We start from the raw sequence: 18544 nt of genomic DNA, 5'->3' as shown, positions 1-18544 counted from the left end.
ATCTTTGATTATTAAGGACATGCACACAAAAAAAGAAAACGGCACAGGCTCCTCCATGACTGACGTCCTCTCCCTTTTCCCCACTTGTATTAAAAACCGTTCCTCGGTCCGTCGGTGTCGGTGTGTACAGATGCACAGGACAGATGCAAATTTGCGAAAGCGTTGAAAGGTATGACATGATTAACCCCCAAGGGGGAAAAAAGTAGCTAGTGAAGCAGAGTTTGCAGTGAGTCAGCGCTGTAATTAAAGAGGAGCGATCAATCTGTACCACTGACCACACTACTTATGCCAAGTCCATCGAATGGCTGCAGTAAAGAGCTAATTTAGAACCATTAGGGACTGCCGAGTTTGCAAACAGCCCAGTAATGATGATGGCTGATTCAAGTTCAAGGCTTGGCCTCTGTAAAACTGTCAGACCTGGCAGTCATAAGGCAGGATCGGTGGAAGATCTCAGATGAAGAGAAAGAGCTAAAGATCTATTTAAATTATTTCTTTTCCCGGTCATTCATCTGTATTCAATGGATGTTGGGTTATCGGTCAGATCCTCCCGTTTCTTCAGCAGACATGAGGGCCTTCACCTGCCAAGTGAAGAGAGCACATAAGTTTCCTCTATTACAGGACTATTGTGTAAACAAGTCTGGCTGCCCTTTTTTTTTTCTCCCTTCGAGAGAGCCTTTTCCATGCTCCTTTAGCGGATGGCGATATCAAAAAAGATGCCAAAGGAACACACGCTGAGAGGCTCGCACATGTGCCACTTACACAGGAAAACAGTTCCAGCCCAGTCTGTCACAAAACACACAGTCTCCGCACTGGCACCCGCCGCATACAGTAAGACCTCAAAACACAATGGAGGACAGAGAGATTCAAAGTTATGGATGCAGGATGGAGGCAGCCAGCCATGTCCTTATTCTCCTGTCTCGCTGGCAGGCGGCCCCTTCGGGTGGGGGAACACGACCTGAAAGCGTAGCGGTGCTCTGTTTGGTCTGCCCGTGACCTCCTCTCTCCCGTGTAGCTCCGCTATGCACGAAATCATAAACTCCCACTGCAGTGACGTGCCTTAATGGGAAACATACGGAAGAATAGCAGTGGACAACGGATGCTTTTAAAGGTCAAAGCGAGGCGCATAGTGACAGTCTGCGAGGGCTTAACCTTGTTCATTAGTTGTGTCGCCCTCTGACCCTGCAGCACCTACACACAGCGTAGATACAGATGGATATCACATGTGGCTGTTTCTTCCGAGAGAGAGCCCGCGAGGCACTTGTGAGCAACAATAGGAGAATATTTAAGTTCAAGTATCGGAGTCGGAGTCCTATCAGTCACATTCTGCCAGACTTTCCTTTCTAATCTCCCCCCTCTCCATTAAAGAAAAAAAAACCCTTTATGGCTGCCTTATATGCTTGACATTTAATTAATGTTTCAGTCATGTGTGCAATAGAGCACTGACTGCAAGCCAAGAACACTACATCTGTGCAATCAGCTGTCGCGGTGCTATCATCGAGCCTCGCGTCTTGCCCATTTTCCTTAATGACGACTGGGAGAGCTGTTTCGAGAGTCCCGGCTCGCGGTGCCTTTTTGCACGCCGCCTGTCTCATTTGCATACCGTGCAGTAGCTCCGCTTTTAGCACGAGAGTAAACTAACGCGAACCTGAACTTGAACTAATGTGAACTTGACCTTGTTTCCAGTTGCCGGTGAAGGACCAGAAGGTGACCACTTTCTCATAAGGGTTCGCTCTTAACTTTGCCTAGATCAGCACACTCTGTTTGTCTGATCTGCCAGTGCTGACCTGAGATTCCTCTACCTCTCCCCGACCCTCTGCATGTTAATGAGGAGCAGATGAAAGGGAGACCGGCTGCATTTGAAACTCAAATACACAACAGGAGCTAGTGAGCGGGAGTAGCCTGTGGTAATAGCAGATTTACTGGTCCAGTTGGTGAGAGTTATGAACGTGGTCGAGTCAGAGTCCAGACTTCATTGTTCCCACATCGGTCTGATTCAGTCGTTACTCACTGTAAACGTGTGGTACTGATGAATATGCTCTCTGATCACTTGGGCAAAAAACAAACCGTGTTTCCGTGTTTTTTTTTTTTTTTTTTTTTTTTTGGCAGTAACCTTTTGTGATGAAATGGCCTTAGTCAGAAGAGCAGAAGACCGAAATGCCACCGCCATGCGATCATCAACCCCACACTCTGAGACTCTAAGTCTAAGAGTGTGACAAAAGAGCTGGAACACAATGTTGCTGTGGGTGACCGGACCCGATGCATCGCTCCTCTTGCTCTGTATGATGCCACAAATGATGCGTGATCATTTGTGCAATTGACTAAGATCTGCATCATAACCCTGACCCCATCAACACATTTCACATGTGAAGACCACTAACTGGAAACGACCTACGGCACCGTAAGAAACAACCGTCATCGCAAAACGCTTATTCTCTAGTTTACCATCCTTGGATTCAGGCTAACCATTCAGTTAGCATCACCCCCGGTTCACTCAGCATAAAGCCAAGCAATCAAACAGATTTTTCAGTTGGATTTTAGATTATTGCAGACAACAAGCTCCGTGTTTGTGATACTCACACAATTCTTTCAAGGTAATCTTCAAAGGATTTCTGAAGCATAAATGAAGTCAAAAGTCAAAAAGCTAATGTTGAGCTGTGAACAAACTACATTGCAGTCACATGACTTCAACATTGCCACAACTAAGCATCTTACTCCACTTTTCCATATACACTTTACTTTAAATTGATCAATCTACAAGTTTGGAACTATTCTAAAAGTTGAAATAGTATGTAATTTAATTCCGTCTGTAGAAACAGTAAGGAGATGAGTCTCTGTGTTCAGCACGTTGACCTTTAATGTCCCCGACAACCTGTCGTATTATTTAGTTCATCATTCGCAACTGCTCTTTTAAAACTCATACATAACACATATTGTCGAATGTATGTTAACTGCTGACCTTATTTCAGGAATCTGACTTAATACCCATTCAAAGAACCCTTTGACTTTGAGGCTACCGGGGATAAAAATAATGCTAACTCATTTCCGGGTTTAAAGACTAATTCCAGCAGCACTGGAATGATAGAATGAAGTACCTTTGAAATATGACAGAACGTATACTTCTGGGGTGTGTCAGCCCAGTTGGTCGAATGATATTAAAGTTATAATCCTCTGCTACAGCGAACATTCCTTTCAGCAGCTAATTTGTCACTCGTAGAATTTAAGACCAACTGCTTACATCTGCAGGAGAGTGGACAGTAGTGAAGGTGATCTGAAATTAAAACAGCAACAGCAACTACTAACAAAAGAAAAAATACAATAAGGCGTATAAGTACATTCAGTAAATGGCTATTGCTGGAAAAAAAAAAGCCCACCATAAATGCTATCAAAAATGCTGTTTGATACAATGAAAATCATCAGGATTATGACTTTAAAGTAAACGCTGTTATCTAGGTCTGAGATCAAACGAGGAATTTTGTTTGATCATTTCTCAGTAACTTTAAACTAAAACCGAATTGAATAAAGTGATAACAAAATTAGTCATTTCACTGAAGAGTGAGCAACATAAAATACTGTAATGCAATCTCTTCTGGCACCACGCTCTAATTTATGCCTGCCATAAAAGAGCCCTTTCATACTTATTGTCATTAAATGTACAAAACAGCATCCAAAATTACATTTCCGCCCTTTTTATCTCAGCGCTGTTTGACAGCATAAATCTCGCTCATAACGACCTTCCTTCCAATCACGATGCTTTTGCAGGGGAATATGGCAGCTGCCTGCAGCCTTTGATTTCATCTTGCCCCAGATCTGCATTGTAATGAGCACTCAGGTCAATCAATAATTCACTGCAGTTTCATAAAAAAAAAAAAAGAAAAAGAAAAAAAGAAAACAAACAGATCAGCTCATGGGTAAAACAGGAAAAGGACTTTGATCAGTGCCCTCTACGGGCACACATAACGCCGTTGTGATGCTTTCTTCTCCGTGTTGTATTTGTCAAAGCTGAGAGAAGGAGAAATATGGTGAAGAAATCTACATCTGCGTGTCTGAGGGGGGTCATACATTGACGGAATGACATTTAAATGCCGACGTTTATGTGTGTATTCTATGTAAAGCGGAGAAATCACATTTGCTTTGAGTTGATTGTTATTTAGAGAGTCCTGCTGCGACTTGTGTAAAGCACTGCAGCATCTATTGCTATCGGTTTTTTCTCTGTACAGGGTAAATCTATTTCTCACAGGGAAGTCATAACTTTCTCTGAATGTGTAACCACAGATGTGGCTTTTATTTTTGAAAGAAAAAAACGAAAACATTATTACACAGAAACCCCTTGTTGGCATCATAACCGCACTCTTGCAGGTGTTTTTTTGAAGTTAGTTATGTAGAAAAGCAATGAATCAGATTAATAACTGCATGTAAAAAAAGATATAGGGAAGTCATTAGAAGCCAGTGGGCTGTTAGTCTGCATTCAACAAAGTAGCACAAATTGGACTAAATGTGCAGTCGGAGATTGCAGAAATCCACCATTTTTTTATTATTATTATTTTATTGTGTGATTCGTAATCCTTTTGTACTGTGTGTCTTGCTTTTACTTTTTGTATGGACCCTGAGTCCGAAATAAAGCTTATCTATCTATCTATCTATCCACTCTGCTATGATATGCACGATATGCTGTATATGTCTGGATATATTGGAATGATGTCAAATACGGTTGTGCCTCGCTGAAGCCTCATCAACTCAGCTGTGCATTTATCATGCGCTCCTGAATTGGAAATACTTCACATACTTGACACACATCTAAAAAAAAAAAAAAAAAAACACTTAATTATCACGTACATTCTGTACAAATATCACTCGCTTGGACTGAAAAACATCAGCAACATAATAGGCTGGGCAGCTCAAAGAAACATGTGACAAAAAAAAAACATATGTTCACCATGAAGAAATCTTTACGCTGGCAAAAAAGACATTTGCATGAAGAAAAAATATTTTTGTTAAGTTATAAGTCCAGTTATGGGATACAAGGGGATCAAGGGGCAGAAATGTGATAAAATATTCATGATTATGCTTTCATTCATGTATAATCAGCTGGAAATAAGCAACACTGGTGGCACAGGGGACAAGGGGTGTCGCAGTTGATTGCAGCCTGCAACCACACAGCTAGATGGCATTAAAAGAAATCCTACGCACTGGACCTTTTAACATCTGCAAACATATTCAATTCATATTTGAAGCATCTGTCGGAAATCTGAAAAAACGATGTTCCACTATAAAACTACAGACAACTGCATCTATAACACCCATTATATAGGAATGTTGATCACACAAATCATTTGGTAATTACATACATACAATGAGAGCGTGGTTTGGTTGAAAATAACATCATTTAATAATATAAATACTGACCGTAAAACACACTAAAACGCGTTGGAACACTCAACAGAAACAAAGAAAACACACCACAACCATCTTTGTCGGTCTTCACGCCGCTCTTTCAGTCGCCAGCTGCGGTTCAGTCGAAACGAACCCTTAATTCTCTAGATGACTCCTCTCTCCTGTTGCTGCCGACGCTCCCGCTCCTTCTTCAGCTCAGTGGGTGTTTACTGAGCTACCTAGTTAGCTCACTGAGCAGGAGTCCGCTGCTGAGGAGTCCCTAAGGCCAAATACCCTGTTACCCCGCAACGTTAACGAGAGTGAAACATATTTTATGTATCCAGAATTTAAAGAGGTTCTTCCTTGGCCCGTGTTCCAGCCTTCTTCCAACTTTCAGCAAAAAATGTTCCAGTAATCCTGCTGACAAACAAACACACCAACAAACAAACTGAACTGAAAACAACCTCCCTGTCAGAGGTCATGATAAATCTATTGCATGTCTACAACTTTACTAGTGGTCCAGCTTGTATTTGCTTCACACAATCCACATTGGTTTCCTTACAACATCTGTTGTCTTGTTGTTTATCACATGTGTAACGTCCCCTCTTTCTGTGTGTGTGTGTGTGTGTGTGTGTGTGTGTGTGTTTTTCCGCAGTTCCCCCGGAGGACCCAGTCATCAGCGGAGGGCCGGTGGTGAGCCTGAGGGCTGGTGACCCGCTCAATCTGACCTGCCACGCCGACAACGCCAAACCGGCAGCCTCTATCATCTGGATCCGCAACGGAGAGGTCCTTAATGGGGCCATGTACTCCAAGGTAAGCTTAGAGGTGTGTGTCGTACCAGGTTTGAGGACCAGCGGGGTGGGAATGATGGGCGAGGATTGCATGGTGGCTGTGCTTTCACTCTCTAGACCCTTTTTTTTTGTATTTTTTTGTATTTTTTTTTTTTTTTTTAAAGTGACCTGACATGGGGAATGAAAATACCTGTTACTTTCCATTTGTGCACATCTTGCTATGCCATAAATAACCGCAAAAGTGATAAACATCAATGAGATGTTTCAGGGTGACTGCCTGAGTCATCGGTGGGCGTTTGCCTCAGCATCCAGACTGCTTTTTGAAATGAAATCCCTTGAAAAATCCAGGTTGTGTTTTGATTACAAAAAGATGGCTGGCCTTTTTTTTTTTTTTTTTTTTTTTTTTTCCCCAGTATACAAATCAACTCAGACAAGCAGATGGCGAGATCATGAAACCGACGCTGACTCTACGTTTCTCTCTGGTGTTTTGAGCTCCCTCTTCATTGGCGTTTGCCTCTCTTTATCTTACCAACCTGTTATGAAAAATCTACCTTGTCGCTTTTTCCGTGCTGGAATCTGCCTGAACCCTTTCCACAACAAAGTCTGTTTCCCGCTGACAGATCTTGTTCCCACCTCTGACACTCTGGTATGCCATCGCCGCCGTTAGCACCAGTCTGCCGGCGCGATCACCTGACCCCATAGACTCTTGACTGACATTCACCCTCAAGGCTAATCATGCAATCAACACTGTCATGTTCTATTTCCATTAAAACAAAGGACATAAAGAGACCAGGCACTTTAGAGCACTAACACCTCCCCCGCCTCCTCTCACTCCCCTCGCTGCCTCATCCCATTATCGGCTTTTTTCAAAGAGCAGATAAATGCCATTGATTGGGCTGGGGTATGGCACCAGGCCGATTTGAATAAAGTGATTGCTGGAGGTGCCGCTCGCTAATGGTGGGCGGAGAGCGCGCTTCCTGCCTTCACTTCCTCTCAGAGCGACGGCAGATATGAGGACATTCTGTGCTGGTAGCTGATGGATGCTCACATGCCTGCACTGAGCTCAAGTATGTCCCCCTTCCCCCTTATCTCTATTGCCTACCATTAAAAAGCAATGGATTCGATTAAAGGGAGATGACTCTTTTTTGGGGGGGTCCGTAGAGCAGTAGGGGGACATTCCGTAAGCATAATCATCTGCTCTGATGGTCCTCCCATATATCCCCCAGATGAAGAGGACTAATGTGAGCAGATGTGGTGGCCGATTCGCAGAAATGGCTTTTGCTGATGGTGTCATGCCTAATGATAGTTCTGACCCAAAGATAATTTCCCACTAAGGCCTCCAAAAACCTCATCGCCATGACCTCTTGGAAAACTATTTACTGGACCAGTGGTTAAAGAGAAAGTGTGAGATTAAAGCTACCGCCTAAGCAAAAATGTGTGTTGGTTTTTATGGCGTAAGAGGGTCACTGAATTGATGCATTGCTTATCATTTGTGAGGGTAGCTTTAACAAAAAAAAAAAAGAAAGAAAAAAAAAACCAGGGCTGCAGTATATTATAGAAAGGGTAGCCCGAATAATTAAGTGGCAGAGCTTGTCGCAGTAAGGTGAGCGGTTCAAATATCAAGTCTAGCTGTGGAAATTAATGAATAATGTCCTCCCTTCCCTCAAACGCTCGTCGCCCATCTGCTCCAGTAGAGCCGCTCGGTGGCCAGCGGCAAAGGGCTGTTTGTAATGCGCAGCCTCCAGGTCTGAGCTGTGGTTTCGAAAGGTGTGCACACTCGCTCTGTGATACTTTTGTAACGGGAATAGTACAACAAATCATTTGAAAAAACATGACGCATTCCCCCCTCCCTAAATGTGCTACATACCTTTTCTTTTTTTTTTCGGAATGCTCCGGTGGCAAGCTGAAAGGTGAGCGGGAGTCTGGGGAGTTATCTCAGTGTTAGGGGGGGTTTAAAAAAAATAAAAAATACAGAAAAAAAAAAAAAGAAATAATGACATTTTTATGAGCTGCTCTCGCTGGCAAGAGCCGAATAGTGCTTTTTTATTGTATACCCTCTCAGCTTTTGCAGTAAAATCGCGTTGCTGCTTAATATCAGGTAAAATTGCTAAAGTTTACATGAAGCTGCTACTATTGATGGATATCATTTTCAGCGGGAAAAAAAATAATTATCCCTTTTTCCAATCCGAGTTTCACCTCCATTTCCCATCCCTTCTTCCCTGCAAGTGCTCAAAGCAGCTGCTTTTACTGCATCTAAGTTTCATTCCCCCATCCGTCATCAGATTTTCTTTTTGTTTTGTTTTTTGTGCGTGCGTGTGTTTGTGTGTGTGTGTGTGTGTGTGTGTGTGTGTGTGTGTGTGTGTATGTGTGTGTAATTAGACCACTTTATTGCATTTTAATCATCGCACTCGCTGAGTAATATTGTGGGGAAATGCTTACAAACAAAGTAGCCAATTAAAATTTGAGTGGGCATTAAACATGTCAACTTTTTTTTCATTATGAAACAGGTGTAGTTTTCCCAGCAGCGAAGTCAGCCAAAGGGCTCTTTGCTTCCAACATTAATGTAATTTGTTGTGCAACTCTTGAAAGGATCTCAAAAGGGTTTTGGCTAGCTAATTAACCTCATCTTTTTTTTTATTTATTTTTTTTCCATAAAAGTGTGATCTGAAATAAAGATAACCCCAATGAATGGCTTTTCACGACTTTAGAAATTATACTTTTTGCCGTGAGTAGTGACCTAAGTTAAACAGTGACCATGGTGAGAAACAGGAACAAGGTATATATTATGTTAAAGAACCCTTGTGTGGTCCATAAAAAAAATAATAATAATATGAATAATAAAAAAAATGGCTGACTGAATACAAACCTGAGATACAGTTGGTATCAAATCAAAGGCGTGCTGATTGGGCTCGCAGAATATTAATGATGTATAAATTATAATCTTTTGCTTACTTGGTAAATTCAGGACCAGCCCCCGGAGGCCTTCTCTCCACTACATTCCCCATTACTGACCCAATCAAGGCGTTCCCTGCATGCTCGCCAGGTCTCAGCGGGTCATTTTCATTTCTTACTTAATGTTTTTAGATTTATGCTCGAGATGACTTAAGGGGTTTGAATCAAATACCCATAAAAGATGAGTAACAGGCGCTTCTTATTGCTTTTCTATCAACTTATATATTGACCAAATGAGATCATTCATGGTTAATCTGAGTCTGCATGCTTTATAATGAAGTCAAATGCAGGTAAGAGTATACAATGGTCTATTTCATGTACTTGTAATATTCACAAGAGTATATGGTAAACATAGGAGTGTAGGACAAAATTCAGGCCCCTATCTATCTATCTGTCTATCTATCTATCTATCTATCTATCTATCTATCTATCTATCTATCTATCTATCTATCTATCTATCTATCTATCTATCTATCTATATATATATATATATATATATATATATATATATATATATATATATATATATATATATATATATATATATATATATATATATGTATATAGGCATCTCTATGTGCTCCCATGGCTATTACTGTCTTTGTGGGTGCTCCTCACATGAGATCCCCCTTTCACCTCGCCGCTACCCCTTTCTATGATTTAGTATTGGTAGTCTGTTATCTGCTAGTGGTAGTTCATAGACTGTGCGCATAGAACATGTCTTCCATTTGCAGTGATGCATGTGGATTTTGTATAGTAGCTAGTTAACACTGACAGTAAACCATTTGGCTATTCTCTCTACATACACAACACCAGCAGGTACTTTTCTTTTTTTCAAAGCATTGTGAGAAATCACAGTTGCTGCCATCAAACATAATGTGATGACTAAGACCTAAAAAAAACAAAAAACAGTTTAATGATGATGCTCTTTTAACTAAACTTCTGACTCAATGCCCAATTTTTCCAACGCGTTGGTTTTCAGACTCCATTGCAGTCGAGTTACAACGTCCTATCTGTTGAAGTCTGTTCGGCAAATATGCTTTGACTTTGCTTTTATTGAAGAAGTTCAGAAAGACATAAAAAAAAAAAAAAAAAAAACGTTCTAATCAAATCCCAACCTTTAAAGTTAATACACTGGTATTCATGATCATCCATCCGTTCAAAAGCTCACAAAGAGTCTGCCTTTTTTAAACATTAGGAAAGCACATTTGGTATGCATGTTGAGGGCCAAGTACATTTCAAATGTTCATACATGGATTAATGGCAGCATTAACATGAAGACAAGTAGAACGCAGGTTCAAGGTAAACACAGTGAAGGTTTAGCGTTATCGGTAAATGAGCTTAGCTGGCAGCACATCAAGTTTTATTTAGTAGATAATCCACTTGGTTCAGCCGTTTTTTTAATTAGTAGATAATCCAGATGGCTGGGCTTCCTGAAGCCACTGGCTGGTCACCTCTACTGGCAGGTCACCTTCTTGTTAAGTTACCGTTTGGCCTGGCAGTTACAGCTTTGAGTCAAAGGTCCGATTTGTAAGATAGTTTACACTTGAGTGTCATCCCAACTTGTCAGATACCGACGCTTTGGGCTGGTAGGTCAGACCAGCCACCGACCCAAAGCGAGACTCAACAATCAACTGTCTCACAAATTTGACCTTTAAGCTTTATTAGTTGTTGTTGTTGTAGCTGCGGAGCTGAAGACATGTTAAAGCCATGCTGAAAATAAGTATCCCCACAAAGAAAAGAGAAGTACAAGCACAGCCCGTACCTGCAGATATTAAGCCTGAATTCAACAGGTTGCCAAAAAAAAGAGCCCCCCCGTTTCTCCTCTGTTTGCTAACACATTTCACGACTTGATAAGCATTTGTTTGGCTCACTGTTTTGTATTTCTTTGTCTCCTTTACCCTCTAGTGGTCAGAAATCAACAGCTGCAGCTTTAAATATACATGAAAAAAAAGCAAAGTGTTCCGTCTCAATCGTGTTACTCTTTGCCATTCCTCTCCTTGCATGGTTAAAAATATTCCCCACATAGGCTCTAGGCAGTGATATGAAAATTTATCAATTTGTAATGTGGCATGATGTTGAATTCAATGCAGCAGCCAGCTAACCCTCTCTCTAAGATTAATGACTTCAGACAGGTCCAGAGCGACGAGGGAAACAATCCTGATTGTGTCAGAAAGGATATTACATTGACATATCCCGCGTCTGACAGCTAATGCGTTCTGCTTTGGAAGTGACTCACGCACAACTATGAATTCCATCACATGGTTCCTCACATACAAATGGACTTCACAGAAACATGTATAGCATCTATAATATCCTTACACTTGTGAAAAAAACAAAAAAAACACAACACTTGTTTACCTTCAATGCAACAATACGGATGGTTTCGAGAGAGGTACCTTGAAGTACTCGAACTGTGTAGTGGTTAGACAAATTTTTTTCTGTAGCGATGTCTGCCTGATTTTAACAAGTTCAATGACATTTTAATTATTCAGAATAAGCTATGCTCGAATGAGAATGAGAGCACATACTTAGAGTTTTATTAAAAAGAAACCCTTGCATTGAAGTAGAGAAATGAGGAGATAATTACTGTGGTTTGTACATCGACAATGAGCCACAGTTTGACTCAGCTACTGATTAATGGGGGAGTGATTATGGTGGTTGAAATATATATGTGCTGCTTGGGACACTTTAATGTAGTATTAAGTACCTGGCTAAGTTTCAGTCATGACACCTCCACGTACCCTTTGTTCCTTTCTGGAACCTTTGTTTTAAAATTGAAACCTTTGGTACATTACGACCAGAGCCGTGACAACTGGACGATGTGTTGGTTCGCGGATTGAATTAAAATCGGTGTGACTGTTATTCTTGCTGTATGATGTGCTTTAGAAATCCAAATAAAGGAAAAATCCGTGGAAGCAATCCACACATTTGTGAGGCTAATCCAAAGGTAGCGGCTCAGTAAAGCGAGTCCACTCCCGGCTCCCTCTGGTCAACGTCGAGGTTCTGCTTCTATATAAGGAAAATGTTTGATGCACTTCACGACGGCGCGGGCCTATTTTTCTTCAAAAACACAAAGCAACAGTGAGCCCCCTTTAAAGAGATGGCAGGGAAATGCATCTTGACTTTGTGGTTGACCACACTGTGCCCTGTTGCCCACGCAATTTGTTCTAGTCAGTGACTTTGTTCTGGGCCGCATTGGTTAACATAGACTCCTGGAGCCCTCCCCTGAGCGTTTTAGGGAGAGTGAGAGCTACTGAGCGCTACCAACCGATTCCAGATGGCTTCCACAATGCAGGGCTCAGAGGATGAGCGCTGAAAAGAAGATTGATTTCCTTTGTGGAGTATGACAAGCCATGCACTAGAGCGCAGCTCTCCAGACACACAAAAAGAGGCTCAAGAAACATATTGCTACATTCTTTTTATTTTTTCATTTCAGTCAGCTTTGCAGTAAAACTGCAGGCAGGGGTGTTCTGATGGTTGGCCTCTGGTCCCCTGAGGGACGACACGTGTGTATTCATGAATTTTTCTCACAGTTTTATACCTTCTCCATCAAAGCTTGTCTGTTTGTATATCATTTAAACATTCTCGAAAACCTTGAATCTGAGCTGCTAAAGATACAATCCAATATGTATCTGACTCAAAACTGTGGGTGTACAGTATTAGAGTTTGCCGCCCCAAAACCAAAACAGTTTTAGATTCTCTTTATTGATTATGAAACTCAATCTGCCAAGGTTCCAGCCTGGCAATCCATCAGATTCGCCAAACCACGCTCACTATGGATTCAGAGGCCCGAAACATTTCAACTAGCTGCGTTGTAACCTTTCCCTTTTCCCAACTTTCCTTCGCTCTCCGCAGACCTTGCTCCGGGATGGCAGGAGGGAAAGCACCGTGAGTACGCTCTACCTATCGCCTTCCAACATCGAGACGGGTCAGCAGATCATCTGTAAGGCCTCCAACAAGGCAGTCCCCAACGGCAAGGAGACCAGCGTCACCATCGACATCCAGCGTAAGCCTCCCACCACCGTCTCTGTCTCGCATTACTCTCTCACTCTTGATGTTTTTGTTTAAGTTATTGTCTTTTTTGAAGTCCCTTTGTTTGCTATCAGTACAGACGCTGGGGGGAGAAAGAAGTCTGCGTTTGACATGCATTACTCAGTATTTGAGGTATTTCTCACATGTAGAGGCGTGAAACTGTCAGACAGGCATACGTGACTAACGCTCTGTAAACATCTCGGATTCATTTTAGGCTCTGATGGATATTTATAATTGGTTTCCGTTTTGCTTTCATACCATGTAGGTGGGTGGATAGATTGATGATGCATCACTGTATTTTTTTTTGTTTGTTACGATGAAACATCAAAGGAGCTGTCCGTCCAAAATGACTAGGATTGTCTTTGTTTTTTTTTGGTCCAGCTACCTGCCTGCTGTGGCACTACACTATCTCCACCTCTTTTATTTCCATGCTCACGCCATCAATCTTTTTGATGAGAGCATGCACAATTCCCCTCTAAAATAGGCAAAGTAAGCCCACCGTGTAAAACACATTCAGCCTCAATTGTCAGGGAATCTTTTTTCGATCAAGAGCCGTTCGCAGTGAGAGAAGGGCTTTGAACAAAGGGATTCTGCATCACTCACGGCCCCTTCAACACCATTAAGTATGACTAATAAAGCATAAAATGCTATTTAGAGAGCCAATATGACTGACGGCTCCATTCTTTTCATTATGTACACCACGAGAGGCGAGCATGGCGAGAGCGGGCGCGGCACGATCAGGCCAACTCAGGCGCGGGAGTGAAAATGATTAACAGTTGTTAGTGTTTGCAACCCTTGCAGTTTGTCCTGGTCGTTCTTATTGTCATGCAGTCGGAGAGGGAAGTCTGCCCACATGTAAACTGATTTGTCACCACGTATAATGATGCGTCTGTGATGAATGCCCGCCATCATAGCATCATCCTCGCCTCTGAATATACGATTTAACCCTGAAAAATGAGTGCAGCGGATTCGTAATTAGCATTCCAAAATGTGCTCTTTACACAATTAAAGCTCCCGACAACATTTTTCACAGTGTGAGATCAAACTGAGCGACAGCAGAGACTAATTGTCGAGATTCAAATAGTCTCCCACAAGGCTTAGCCTCACGTTTACCTCCCTCCCTCCCTCCCTGCCTCCCTCCCACCCCCTCCCCCCTTCAGACTTGACAGGTAAAGTGTTCAGCACGGTTCAGCAGAGCCTCCGGAGTTTTTTGTTTTTTTTCCCACTAAGATCCACTTCCAAATTAAGCTGCTCCTTGAATAAAACATGCTGTAATTGAACTTTGATTCATTCGTGTTGGGTATCAATTTGCCTAATTTCAATACTGCCTAATTCGATCACGAGGCTCCTGGCTCAAACGCAGCACCTGAAATACCACATGTTTTTTTTAAACAAAAATTGTTCGCTTCGGTGCAAATTCGCGCCGATGCTGCGCTTCGAGTAAAAACACTGAGCTGTGAGGTGTTGCTGCAGGCATGTCTGATACACTAAATACATACAGTAAATACATCTCTACGGTAGAGATGTGCTTTTGTATTCAAATTGCAGTTGCATTTTATGTATTTTATCTTGTAAACAAAGGTATTCCGAGCTGCGTTTCCCGCAATTACTCGTGTTTATATCTACGTTTGCAACTGACACAATTCCAATTACTATGCTAGCATTGTGAAAATAGGGTATTATGAGGTTGGAAAATCTGGAAACCAATTAAATATGGATCCACAGTGTGTTGCAAAAAAGGTGACTGGAGAGTAGAGCCAAGTCTTTCAATAAAAATAGGTGGCGGATAAATAAATGATGGGACACTGGCAAGGGGAAGAGTGGCAGATGAGACTTGACCTCCACCCCTTTAAAGACCAGAAAGCTTTGTAACTATTGATGGGAAGATGCTTTTGTCACACAGACAAGGCAGCACACAAAGCTGCGGTCTGAGTCTCAGGGCCAGGGCGAAGCAAATCAGACAGCCTGTATAATTCAATCATTTTCTAAGTGTATCCGAAGTAAACTGTTCCTAGATGGCCGGCAAAGTTTTCGGCAAATGCTACAGCTGCATGGGACAACACAACACGGTGGGTGAAGTGGATATCCCTGATTGTCCTGATACCACCAGGGTCAAAAAGACTAATGAAATGATCATGGAAGAGTTCACTTTCGTTTCATTCCTTTATTCCAGTTAACAATAACAGCTCAAAACAAACCAAACAGATCTTCACCTTGTCCCGTCATAGTGGCTCTGTCACAAAAATAGTTTGGTCACAACTTGGGGTAACATTGCTGGGGCTCACTAGTCATTCCTCGTTTCTTTGTCACTCACTCGATTTTGATAATAACACAATAATAAATGGAAACATTGTGCAGAGTCAGAGGCCATGCCAGGCTGTAGAAAAAGGCCAGGACAGGAGAATGTGTGTTTTCCTTTTTAAAGCAGCAGGAACGGAAACCATACCTCAATTTCTGAAGCTCACAATACACCTTTCTTAGTGAGCCTTTCTCGAAAGGGGGTGTAAGCCATCACCCTACCTATCAAAGCAATGGTTCCTCCAGGCGCTTCGTGTCAGCTTGAGAAAGAAATGTAATACTTGACCATCTCTTCTTTACAATAGTCCTTGGGTGTCCCGTCTGTTCTACAGCAAGGGCTGGTCATACGTCAGGATTTAACAATGGGGGTTCATAATTATGGGAGCGTTGAATGCTCGGAGAAGAAATGTGTAGCCAGGCCAGCACTGTTATACAACACATTCAGCAGGAATTGGCCCTCGAAAAGGTGGAGATCATCAAACATTACCAAATTTCTACCCTGCGGCTTTGAAGTCTTGTTTGGCACTCATCACTCAAAATGCGGATGTTCTCATATTCCGTAATAGGCACCATCTCAAGCTTTCAGCCGCGGATCATACGGCAGTTGTGGCCGTAATTCGTGCCCATCAAAGCGCCGCATCGTCGGAGCGACTGGAGAGAGGAACCGTGGCATGCTAATAACATGGCTTTCTTGCCATTAACATACGGTATGTTCTGTGGCTGTCCAAGGTGGTGCACGATAATGTGCTCCCATCTGTGCGTCTACGTGCTTTACTCAAGATGGGCGTGCCAATGAAGTGTCCGGACAAAATGTCGCCAGGTATATTAAGATTGGAAAAGTCAAAAGCCTGAAGAATTTGTGAAGTCTCTGATTTAAATCAGTGTTTTCCTCGACGTCGTCTGGACCCAGATACACAATGCCTGCCACAAACTGTATGCATACATACTAAAAACGAATCATCGTCATCCACATATGAAGAGCTACTTGCCAGAGCTAAAGACTTAATTTGTGATGTGTAATATAAATGAAAAGAATTGACTCGTATGTTTTGGTAGAGGATTAAAAAGGGCAGTGTCCGTTTTCAAGGTAAAGATTTTGAAAAGTGATAATTAATAAGTAGAATGTTCTCCACAGATAAAGGAAATTTGTCAGATTTTGTTTTCCCGTTTACTACACACTATAAATTCCATCCCATAGTCCTTCATGTGTTTCAGCGGTGTTGCAATGCACCGCAGTCCCTTAACAAAGATGGAGGGATTAATGGCATTCCCTGGTGAATAGTTGCTCTTAGTCTAAGTGGGACCCTGGTGAGGGTCGGATACAGCAAGTCACTGAAGCTAGACTACACACTGCAACCACGTCTGTCCTTCCGAGATCTGACCGAGTTACATTAGAATTTGCTGGCCTAAGAGTCTCTTTGATCTTTGGGTAAAACTTTTTCCTCATTTTTTTGGCAGGGGTATGAAGTCAGAAGTGGAAAGTGTGACCTAACGACCTCCAATAGCCTTGTTGAAAAAAAAAAAAAAAAAATCACACTTTGCAATGAATTTCAAGCAGGCAGTCTTGGGGAAGAAAAAATTGTGTTGGATTTGTGGACGGTCAGAGGTGCGAGCTTCGACTTTTCCTTTTTTTCATTATTTTGATTCCCTTTTTCTAACAAGAAGTCGAAGATTATGAGTTGACAGCTATTGAGTACGAGGTTAATGCATTGCAAATATGTCTCTGACACCCTGCATGCTGGCTGTGTATTGAACGCACAGAGATTAAATTGATATTGATGCTCTCATCTACAGCAAATAAGCAGCTTTCTCCTGAAACTGTGAATAATGTCCACTGAGCGTTTACGCCCTCTGCACAAACGCCGGTCTGCTCTTACGTCATGTCTCTTTGTATGTAAGTCCCAGTGTTAAGAATTAAAAGTCTCATTTATTTTTTCTTTTGCCCAGAGTTTTGTCATTGACCGTATTAGTGAGATAATATTAATGGCAACAAAAGTAATTAAAATCTCCTCAGTCTGTCTGCCCTTCTCAACATTCCGTATTCCGCTCACCTCTAAGCTTAGTCGCCCGTTCTGTCTCTGCTCCGTCCTTATAGCGAACCAAATGAGCGTAATCTGAACACGGCCCGGCACATTGCTCGACAGCTTAAACCGGCCTAAAATCCAATGCATTTCACGACGGTATTTTCTTTTATCATCACTCCAATGCTCATGCCTTACATCCACCTCAGCATTTTCATTCCCACAGAAGTTCATATAGAGTTATCTGACCTAGGGTTAGACAAATTAGCATCTAAATACACTACGTCCTGGTGATGTTGCCAAAATGAGGGGGATTTAGAGCCAACAGAGGTTATACAGAACCCTGGATAGACTGCTGACTTCAGTTGTCCAAACCAGGCCATTAGCAGACTGTAATTATTTGATAGCAGAGGGGTGGCTACCCCCTGATGCTGTTTTCTCCGGCAGCATGACTTAACTTGTATGATGCCCTTTGGACTTAAATCAGTAGACCCCCCTACCCCCCGACGTAAAAACCGCTGCGATGGAATATGTTTCTGATGCCGCGGTTTCATGTCCCACGAATCCCACTCATCACACAACTTTAAAATGTTCCTCAAATATGTTTCTAGTCCAGCTGGATATCTGCAGAGCTTTGCCCCACATAGAAACTCACTCTTTCCAAGCAAGTAGTCGCAAATGAATGCACTGGGGACGCAAAGCCAAGGTTCTCTGTGTGTTTGCATTGCAAACAAGCTGAGCCATGTGGGAGGAAAATGAATGCCATTTGTTGAGACTAATTAATAAAGAACATGCAGATGTGCAATTGGGGAGGATTTGTTTTTGGTAGCAGCTACATGCTCTCCCTGCTTAATCAAGCAGATAATGGGAAATTCATCTGAAGGCAGATGACAGAAGGAAGGATTTGAAAGTGAGAGGGAAAGAGGATACGGGGGCAATAAAAAGCACATTTTTGTGTACATTAGATTAAGTTATAATGATGCCGCGAAACTGAATTATCTCCTGTGGTTTTATATTTTTGGCTGCCTGCAGACATTTCGCAATATCATACTTCCAGTGCTCTGAGTATGAGAGTAC

The 18544-nt window shown here is 42.1% G+C and overlaps 1 protein-coding gene across 12 annotated transcripts in view; it reads left to right on the top strand.

Moving 5' to 3' along the window:
• kirrel3b (kirre like nephrin family adhesion molecule 3b) overlaps positions 1 to 18544 on the top strand; it is a 166949-nt gene that overhangs the window by 115313 nt on the left and 33092 nt on the right. For 8 of the 12 annotated variants that reach the window (XM_030403086.1, XM_030402999.1, XM_030402991.1 and 5 more), the window contains 2 exons: positions 6026 to 6195; positions 12972 to 13122. In XM_030403086.1, coding sequence (XP_030258946.1) covers positions 6026 to 6195; positions 12972 to 13122 — 321 coding nt within the window. The remainder of the gene's footprint in view (positions 1 to 6025; positions 6196 to 12971; positions 13123 to 18544) is intronic. The other 4 variants (XM_030403095.1, XM_030403009.1, XM_030403036.1 and 1 more) reach the window with 1 other exon arrangement.

The sequence above is a fragment of the Sparus aurata genome, chromosome 2, assembly GCF_900880675.1.
Source record: "Sparus aurata chromosome 2, fSpaAur1.1, whole genome shotgun sequence".
Classification (NCBI taxonomy): domain Eukaryota; kingdom Metazoa; phylum Chordata; class Actinopteri; order Spariformes; family Sparidae; genus Sparus; species Sparus aurata.
Note: the sequence above shows the minus strand (reverse complement) of the source record. Positions and strands in the feature narration are given on the sequence as shown.